The sequence below is a fragment of the Amphibalanus amphitrite genome, unplaced genomic scaffold, assembly GCF_019059575.1.
Source record: "Amphibalanus amphitrite isolate SeventyFive unplaced genomic scaffold, NRLGWU_Aamphi_draft 000612F_arrow, whole genome shotgun sequence".
NCBI lineage: Eukaryota > Metazoa > Arthropoda > Thecostraca > Balanomorpha > Balanidae > Amphibalanus > Amphibalanus amphitrite.
In genome coordinates, this window is record NW_024882106.1 from 114,151 (window position 1) to 124,302 (window position 10,152).

At 49.9% G+C, this 10,152-nt stretch overlaps 1 protein-coding gene across 7 annotated transcripts in view; it reads left to right on the forward strand.

The window, feature by feature from the left end:
• LOC122363270 overlaps positions 1–9,351 on the forward strand; it is a 31,156-nt gene extending 21,805 nt beyond the window's left edge. For 2 of the 7 annotated variants that reach the window (XM_043332333.1, XM_043332332.1), the window contains exons 2-7: positions 3,459–3,624; positions 4,874–5,120; positions 5,653–5,999; positions 6,368–6,556; positions 7,367–7,518; positions 8,973–9,351. In XM_043332333.1, coding sequence (XP_043188268.1) covers positions 3,622–3,624; positions 4,874–5,120; positions 5,653–5,999; positions 6,368–6,556; positions 7,367–7,518; positions 8,973–9,207 — 1,173 coding nt within the window. In that variant the 5' untranslated portion in view covers positions 3,459–3,621 and the 3' untranslated portion in view covers positions 9,208–9,351. Of the gene's footprint in view, positions 1–3,458; positions 3,757–4,737; positions 5,121–5,652; positions 6,000–6,367; positions 6,557–7,366; positions 7,519–8,972 lie in introns of all 7 variants that reach the window. The other 5 variants (XM_043332326.1, XM_043332328.1, XM_043332329.1 and 2 more) reach the window with 3 other exon arrangements.
• The last annotated feature ends 801 nt before the right edge of the window (positions 9,352–10,152 follow it).

The window sequence follows — 10,152 nt, forward strand, 5'->3', positions numbered from 1 at the left end:
CACGGACGTATATGGCAACGTCCCCACCCTTCACGGGGCCGTCAGCTCTTCTGCCTCTTGTGCGGCGCGCCACGACTGGGGGCTGGAAGCCAGGCAGCCTTGGTGCCGTCTTGGGGAACTGACCCTCTTGGACCGCGATCACGTCCACTCGTGCTTCCGAAAGCCAGGGTGACAACTCCGCTATCTTCGGGCGGAGGCCCTCCGTGTTCCACACCATGATGGTGAGGAGACTTCTCCGTGCACGGTTACGGCGGTATCGGCGGTTGCGGGCTCGACGGCGGCGGTTGCCCGGCCGACCAGTTCGCGCCTCCCCGTCGCCGTCGGTCGCGGCGGGGGGCGCAGCCCGGGCGCTAATCATTCAGCAGGCCGAGCCGCGCGACGCGCGGCTCCAGGCCTGCTGGTGGGCGTGACGCTGCCCCAGAGCGGTGAAGGGAAGAAGCAGAGTGCAGAAGAGGCTGGCGCAGCGATGCAGCGGCGGCCGGTGGTGGTAGCCGCCGCCAGGAGCACCCCTCGGAGGGGGCACTTTTGGAGACCGTTTTGATGCACCGGGCCGGGGGCACCAGCTCGGCGACGGCGTCGGGATGAGCCTCCGCCGTCTCCACTCTCCACCTCGAGGAGGCGGTCTCCACCAGAGAGCTCTTAGGTATCTCGCGGCCCGGCCCGGGCCGGGCCGGGCCGGGCCGGGCCGCTCATACTGATATTTTTCCGTGATATTGAAAAGACTCACTTCGCTCGCTGCGCTCGCTCGCTCGTAAAAAAATGTAACTAGGTATTTGACTTTTGATATTCCTAAAAACATTTTATCAGAAGTTATTTCAGAAATTAATGATATTGAAGTACTTCATGACCGTTAAAGGAAAAGGGCCACCTTCGTGAAATATGAAGATATCGTTGTTTTTCATTTTGACATTATTATTTTTCATTTTCTTTTTAAAACTGGTGCCAGAAGTGCACAATTCGCGAAAAAGCATTTAAAACTATCTAACATATTGGTAATGTTGATACTCTCTACGGCACCTAGGGGAAGTTGGGGGAACGCCGAATACTTTTTTTCTGACGCCCGTAGCACGCAAGGTAGACAATATAAGCTATTCTTGTTGGCGTCATTCGAGAGGCCAGTCTTTTGTCTTTCAAACATACCAGGCGCATTTGATGAATTCGCATACCGTTAAGCGCAAAAAACTAAAAATATCAAAGAACTGACTTTTTCGGCGTTGCCCCGGACTGCGGGGAAAGCCGAAAATGGGATAAATGATCTACGAGGAATGCCGACATTGATGTTTTGCCAATTTATCTCAAACTTTATCCAAAATTCATCAAAGCTGACACGCGTTTTAAGAGCTTGAGGACGATTGGTGCACACTGGAAGTTATAATTGTGTGATATAATAAATAAAAAATGCTAGGTAAATCATTCCTGATAGGGACCAGGCCGTTGTGCCGGCTGAAAGTGTAATTTGTTTGACTAAAAATACGCGTTGCTATTCTACAGCAGTAAAGTCCACGTAGCGTGATTTAACCCTCGCCGGACCTATTGGTTTTCTACATACGCGCCGGCCGAGGGGGGGGGGGGCGGGTACGACCCCCCCTCGCCGTTTCGCCCCTGGTGGAGCTAGCGCGTCGCGGAAAAAACGAGCGTGTGCGCCGTTACGAGACGCAGAGATTGGTACCCGATTTTAAGGTCCTAGGTCAACCGGTGACCTCTGAGGTCAGGTCAAGTGCCCCAGGGTACGGTTCAGTTTTTGGTGAATAACTTCGCAAAAAACGGCCGCAGAGCGCCGATTTTGGCAGCATTGTGTTCGCCTCGCTCAGGCGCGTCGAATGATATACCTTTTGTCCGGGTCAGGTCAACTTGGGGTTTTGACCTCAGGTCAAGGTCAGGTCAGCACCCCCAGGTCACGAAGTTGGTCGAAAGAGGTCATGTCGCATATCATTCGATTCGGCAGGCCTTCCTGAGTCCATTGGTGCCTTTCCCGACTCGCTAGCTCAATTTGATCAAGAGTTATTGACGAAAAACTAATTTGACCTTGATGACGTCATAAATGACGTCACGCAAGGTCAACATTGCAAAAGTGACGCATCTAACCTTGCAAGGAGTGCATCAAATCACGATTCTGTGTGCTTGAGATAGTTGGAGATCGTTCCCGGCGCCAGAATAGCAGTTTGAATTTTTCCCCATTGACTTATAATGGTGAGGTCACGAAAATGACCTGACCTCATATGACCTTTAGGTCGGCATTACCCCAGCCAGCCATACTTTCATTTGCAGGCCCATAACTTTTAAACGTGCTGTATGAATTTCAAATAGGCAGTACACTTATGCAAAGACATGCTGAAGATTACTTGACCGAATTGGCTAGACAAACGGTAGCATAATGAGTAAGAAATGCAGCTTCAAAGGCGCATGTAGTACAAGGGAAACGTACCTTGAAAACGCTTTTGGCGCGCTCACAGCCGAAGTATTCCAAATGACAACTCGTAACAAACATGCGATAATTGTAGTCACGCTTCAGAGCATCACTGAGACGTGGCATCCATGTCGTACGGTTTTAGAAATATCTCGAATTTCGGCTTTGCCCCAACTCCGGCATTGCCCCAACTTCCCCTACTGTATGATGGCATAGCGATGACGTCACACTCAAGCCAATCAGCGTTCAGAAGACAGACTCGTCGGATTGTGTCAGATAAGCTGATTGGTTAAAGCTGAGCTGGTTGGAGCTGATTGGTAAAAACCAAAGCCTCGCCGCGGGTGGCTGTATTGTCGGATAAGAACGCATTCCTGGGATAAGGACGCATTCCTGGCGTATTTTCTTTTAAAATTGCCGATAACTACGAATGGAGGCCGAAATCGGCCGTAAGGAGGTAGATAGGCAGGTTTTCGGACACGGGCTACAAGATGGCTATCTCAGTTTCAATCCCCATGTTAAAGGTGGCCCTTTTCCTTTAAAGCCTTTTGGTGCAGACCACATTGCTCGTCTGAGGTTAAATCAAACGGCACTCAAACGGACGTGGTTTGAACGGACATGGCTCTTAGTGCCTTTTTTCATATGCGTATATAATGCGTACCTAGATGTTGCAGCTCCACGACTTATATGTGGCAATGCACGAATAATTAGTTGGATGGTGTGCCAAATATACTGAAATATGGATAAATTACCTTTCATGACTTGTGCTGTTGGCTGTTGTCGGACGTTTTCAGTGACATTATTATTCGAATGTTATTATCAAACCCAAAGCCGTATACGTATACCACCACCGTCACAGCGTGAACTCAGCAAATAAATCCATTATTCATGTAGGGATAGTTGCATGTTATGTTGATTTTATGTATGCAAAACATATATCATTTTTTTGTAGCACGTAAGTATGTGGAACATATGCATTTTGGGCGTGTACATGTGAATGCAAGTGTGTTGCAGACACGTGCCACTAATCGTTCACTTCTGTTCCGCTCGGCAGGTTATCAACCGTCATCTGAGTCGCGCGGTCCGACGAGCAGACCTATGAGCCCAGCGCACCAGTAGTGCCGAGCGGCAGGCGCCGTCATCCCCCGCCCAGCCGACCCGGCACGGGGCCGCGGGGCGGGTGGTTTGACGCGAACCGTGATGGACTCGGGACAGTAATGGTGGGTTCCGATCGTGATGAATTAGGAGGTCTCGCCAGTCTGAATTGTGGTGAACGAGTAACGCCGGTCCGGATTGTAATGGACACACCTCGCCGGTATGAAATGTGATGAACACATCTCGCCGGTGCGGACTGCACTGAAAACAATTTCACCCAAAACTGGCGAGTAAACCGGTGTCTCGCGGGTACCCCTATCCGCAACCATTTTTAACCACCCTCCCAGGAGTCAATTTAGGACATAACACTTTTGCAATTCACTCTGGAGAGTAGTAACCCTCCACGACTATTCGCGCACCAGTGGCTCGCGACCCCTCCATCGAAAGGTATTCATCGACGCCTACCTGGCAGCAGCGCCCCACAAACGCCTAGGAGATGGGGTTACCCTCCACGCCTACCCTTCGCCGACCAAGTCACGAGGGCCAAAAAAACTCCCACGCTTGACCATATTTGCGGGAAAATATCTATATTATAGCAATCTCACACCTAGAAAACATCGGTGAGAAAGTTACACATCGGTGGGAAAGGTCAAATCGAATTCCCATAGAAATTTCGACATGACTCAGTCACCGGCAGTCATGCGGACCGCCCGAATTCAAGAAGATGTTTCGCCACTGATTTCGTGACCTATATAAGAATCTAAATGGTTTCACTAGGTAGTTTCGGAAGAAAAAGCGTTGCCAATCGTCCCGTGATGAATATTGCAGAGGTTTTAAACGTGCACCCTAACAATTGTACTTTCGCCCCCACTTGGAAACCGTCAAACAATGTGCCAATATATCATTGGTTCAAAAAATGTTAAAAAATTGTTGTAATTCAAAACTGTATGAGACAACGCCATCTAGTTGTAACAGTAGATCCAACTCCTTCAGGGCAGGTTATGTAAAGGTTCGCCATCCACGGATACGCGTTTACGATACCTCGAGTAGTTCCAACTCTTTCAGTGAGGGCTGTGTCAATGACTCGACACACGCGGGGATAATATCCGGTGCTGGGTAGCTACCTTACTGCAGACTGTGGGTGCAGTGCATATTTACGAGTAATAAGGCAGGCAAGTCTGCTTACCCTCTAGCTAGAATCTGGACATAGCGAGTTAATACACATATACCACCCGCAGAGCAACGCTTAATTCGCCAGCTTCGGGTGAAATTGTTTTCAGTGTGTAATGGACAAATCTCGCCGGTCTGAAATGTGAGGGACAAATCTCGCCGGTGCGGACTGTGATGGACATTGGTCTAAAATGTGATGGACAGGAGGCAGGAGCTCTCGCCGGTCCGCACTGCGCTGGACAGAGGGTGTATCCGCCCCTGACCGTGATGGACAGGAGCCGCCGCCGCCTGTGCCGACGGACTGGCCGCTGGCACCTGAGGCTGCTGGCCCGACTGGTGGCGGCGCTGGCCCTGGTCCTGGTCACCGGCAGGCTATGCGGGGAGCTGCCGTGCGGCAGGTCCAGTCCTGGCCGTCTGCGAACAGCGGATGACGTCAATATCGGACTGTCAGGTGCGTCATTATCAGGATCGTTTGTAAGTGGTCTAATTCGTCGCTCAAGATGTCAGAGCTTCTTCGATAAAGACAGTAAGCTCACTCGCTCGCCAAACACTGCATACAAAATAAAGGACACTTCACGAATCATGCCTTCTGACTCTGAGTTCTGACAGAGGCGGATCCAGCTCAGAGGTTTGGGGGGGCAAACCATAAAAATTTATCGATTCTTTCCATGCATCGTCCATAGGCGTAATGTTAAAATCATGCCGTTTGGGGGGGGGGGGCAAATGCCCATTTTGCCCCCCCCCCCTGGATCCGCCACTGAGTTCTGAGGTACCTAGGTACTGACTACTGATAGTTGGGACTTAATCAATCGTGGACATTTAATTAAAGACCATTTGTTCCATTTGTTCTTATAAATCGGTAAATGTTGAGTGACTTCGTAATCGAATTACAATGTGATGTCTGATGGATCCGCACGCACTTCAATTGCCCTACGCTTTCTAAGAAGCTGATTCTTTGTGTCGATTTTCCTTATTTCTCTCAGATCGGGGCGTCCCGTTTGAATCAGACCCTCTCAACATCGTCAGCCTGGCGTCCTCACCACATCACCTGCACACGGCCCCAGCCAACGTCACGTCTGGTGACGTGCCGTTCCGCGTCTCTGGCGCCGAGACGGTCTCCTGCTGGCGCCGGCTGGAGCAACAGCTCGGCAGGCGGCTGCACATTGTCCTCATCGGCGACTCTCGGCCGCGGGGTCTGTACCACCACCTCCGCACCAGCTGGGACCTCGCCGCGCACACCAGCAACGGCTCCGAGTGTCTACAGCACTTTGTGTACAAAAATCGCACCGACTGGTGTCACTACCGCTCCAGCTCGCCGCACGTGGACCTGGTGAGTGACGAACTGGCGAGGGCGACCAGAAAAATCATCTATTCCGTGGCCGTATCGCATGCACTCGACGACAATTTTCTATGCCTTTATAATCGGAAGGGTATTATTTATATCGTACATAAGTACCTATGCATACTGGCTAGTGGCTAGGTACTTATGCCCTCAGATGATGCATATATTTGGGCATTATTTGAAAATATCCAACATGAGAGAGCATAGATATTGTCAAAGGAAAAAAATGGAGAAATTCAGACGACAGTGATCACCGTTCATTGAGAGCATAGTACGTTACATACTATGATGAACACAAAAATAACTCACGATGGGACCTTGCGTTTATGTGACTTGTGACCCGCGGCCGCCTGCAGAGGTTCTTCTGGAACCGGCTGGCGGACGCCGGTCTGCTAAAGATCCTGGAATCTCTGCGGGCCGAGTGCCGGTCCGGCGCCGCCTCGTGCGCTCACCTGGTACTCCTCTCCATGGGCACCCACCAGCTGCGAGTGCCCGAGTCGACCCACAGCCGCCGGCTGCTGCACGCCGTCCCCGGGCTGGAAACGGTGAGCCGGGTACTGTGTCTGGCCTCGAAATAGTGCGCTGAACACTGTCCCCGGCCTCGAAAAGATAAACTGGGCACTGAGACTGTCCTCGGCCTCGCAATGGTGAGCCGGGCACTGTCCTCGGCCTCAAAATGGTGAGCCGGGCACTGTCCTCGACCTAAAAATGGTGAGCCGGGCACTGACGCCGTATCAGCCTCAAAATGGCGAGCTGGACACTGAGGATCTTCTCCGGCCTTAAAATGGTTGTTAGTTAAGACTAGGTTTCGTGAGCGAGACGGTGAGTTGAATTTCGCCCAACAAATTTGCAGTCGTTTGAAAGGTCATCTGATTGACTCCTTTCGGTGCTCAACAATTTTCGCGGTATGTGTAGGTACTAGTGATGTCAATTACGGAAAATCTGAATACCGATACCAAACCAAATACCAACCAAAACCATGGGGAAATACCGAAACCAAACTAACTTGGAAAAAATGAGGGAAATACCAACTTTTTACCGATTTCCTAGCCTTTTATACATTATTGAGGGTTCATGATACCAACAAAATACCAAACACATTACAATTGAAATACCAAATACCAAGTTGGTATCGGTTTGGTATCGGTATACCAAGAAGTTGGTATCCGATTGACATCTCTAGTAGGTACACTCGGGGCAGATTGATGTTGCACCACTCCCCATCCACCGGGCTCCCACGGCTCAGCACTGCAGCAGCAGCCGTACTAGGCCGGGCGTCGGTTATTAGCTGCTCCTTGTTCTGATCTGTCTGTGACTTTGTATGAATTGGTTCTGACTGAATTCGTTCTCCTCAGGCTGCTTGCGCTCTAGAAAGACTTTCCGATTGCGGCGTGCAAGTCCTCTGGAAGCTGAGTGAGCCGGAGAATTTCGAGATGCTGGGTCAGATGACAGACAAGTCACTCAACTATGCCCACGTCATCTACAACGCGATGGTTGTGGATCGACTGTAAGTGAAACAGATTGCACTAGATCGACTGCAAAAGATCCCACTTCACTATGCAGAGTACCTAATTGGTTTGTTGTATGTGTCACAGTGATTCAGCTTGATAGAGTAGATAGAGCTCATTCAAAAAGTCAGGCCACCAGGACCAGGTCAGTGACCAGGTCGTTAACCCGGCAGTTGCTGGGGTATATCGCCACCCACCGTTTGCTGGGGGGGGGGGGGGGGGCGTTAAACGCCCCCAGCCGATAACTCGAGAACCAATAGACGCAGCGAAACGCACGAGGCGGCAAACGAAAGAAGAACGCGACGAGACGATTTACATGAATACTTAAAAGTTGAATTTCGAGGTCACAGGTCGGGTCAAGGTCAGGTCAAACACTTGAAATCGGGCTTTCAGTAGCATGGACTTTAGAACCTCGCAATCGGTGCCTCTCGTCATAAACTCTGTCAAAATGGTGCACAATCCATCATATAAGGCCTACAAGAGTGTCAGCTCCATGTAGGGGTCAGCCAAGCATAGGTCAGGCCCAGGGCCAAGGTCAGGTCAACCGGGTAGGCACATATGATATCCCCGAAAATCAAAACTGATATTCGCAGCCTGTGACACATGTTTTATGGGTAATTCGGGGCTAGAACACGATGGTGACATTCATTTTATCATATGTGTACGTGTTTGGCTCAAAAAGTTCAATTAAAGAAATGCATGTATCATGGTCGTGAAGTAGTCACGAAAATTGCCAAGATTCAGTTCAAGATTTTGGAAAATGCCCAACGATAATCAATAATCGAAGATAGCCATTTGATTATTCATGGTATTGGCAGTCTAGTGGCGTTTACGGCATGTCTGTATGTCTGTTCTGTGATTTTATATGATTTGTTGAACATATGCCGTTTTTGGTCGAAAACTCAGAAATCATGACGTCATTAAAACCTCGACATCTCAAAAAATTTCCGACCGATTTTTTTAAAACTTTGTCACAATAAACTTCCATCAATTCATTTCGTTTTTGGCACGGCGAAAAAAGTGGGGGCGTTTAACGCCCCCCCCGCAACTCACGGGTTAAGTGACCTTACATACATCAAGAAAAGGTAGGTAAATGCCCACTATAGCTTCACCTGCTGAACATACTTTTTGAAACTGCGCATAATTTTGATGCGGTGCCGGCCTTCAGGATTCATGGAACGTTAGGAAATCTAGGATTTGAAAATGGGTATGAATATGTAGGTAATCAGGTCAGTTTGTACCTTTCCATTATACCTAGGTACCCGTCCGTCTCCCGATGATTTACGAGGGTCATCGAGACCAGTCCAAATATATTTCCTCCTATCCTATATACCCGTCATCCCGCCTCCGTCATATAACGCATGTACTCTTTAGTGCCGACGCATATGACTGCATGCCTGCTGCCCAATCATCAGGCCACGAGTAACGTCCCTTTGACCTTCCCGCCGGTCAGCGGGCAGGTGGCGCCCTCTGTGCGCCGCTGGTCGTCGGTGCTGCCACCTACTGAGAACTACATCGCGCGTTGCCGCCTGGACCCGTCGTGGAACTCGAACCCCTTCAGCTCCCCGCTGCGCAACTGCTACGACCGACTGCACTACGGCGGGGCGGTGCAGGAGCAGTATCGGAGCCAGCTGCTGCGGCACCTGTGTCCCCTGGAAACGGCTGGACCGGCCGAGGGCATCCGGTAGCGGAACTGAGCCTGTGTGGCGGGTCTGCTGTGTGGGCTTTCTGATACGGAAAAGAGAACCGCCTGTTACTGCTATGTCATTGAGAATATACCAACCGTGTGTGATGTCAACTTGCTGGCTGTCAATAAATGCAGTTGTAGGTAATTAGTATTATTTATTATACCCTTTGGCCCCATTGGGGATGGGGCCAAAGTTTCCCCCGTCGCATCTCGGGAACCAATTGTCGGAGCAGAGAAATGGAAACAGTTTTGGAAAAATGTCATCAAGATACACAACTTAACCCTCGCACGACCAGGCCATTTCTCATAACACGAACGACCAGGGGGGGGGGGTTGTTACAACCCCCCCCCCCTGGCGTTTCGAAACGGAAGGTCGTAGAGCTTAGCGGAAAAAACCAACGGATTGCTCTCAACAAGATCTCGCGATTGGTGGTATATTTTTTGGTCCTAGGTCAACATTTGACCTACTTATGACCGGTCAAAGGTCAAATTTTCCGAAAAAAATCAAACTTTTTCAACTTTCCGCGGCGATTGCGGCAAAACGGTGGGAGATATCGACTTGAAACCTTCACTATCGTGTTCCTTGATCAATTCTCTATCGTTTGGTATGTATTTCGTTTCCCTAGCTCTAAAAAATGGCGCGTTGGGAGCGCCGGAAGTCGGCAAGGTTACAGTCGGCGGCAGAAATTCGAAAAATCAAAATTTAAATTTTTGAAATCTGATTGTATTTTTGGATTTGGGAGGTCCATTTGCTCCCTATAGAAGCTAATATTGCTGCATATTCCCAATGAGGTGACAAGAATTAGCAAAATAGTGGTTCGGGCGCTTTTCAAAAATAGTACCGGACGCTGTTCCTCTTGTGACGTCATAGCTCCGTGACCTGACCTGACCCGGTCAATTTTTTTGCACCACACGATAGCCAATGCTTGCCCCAACATGCATGGGA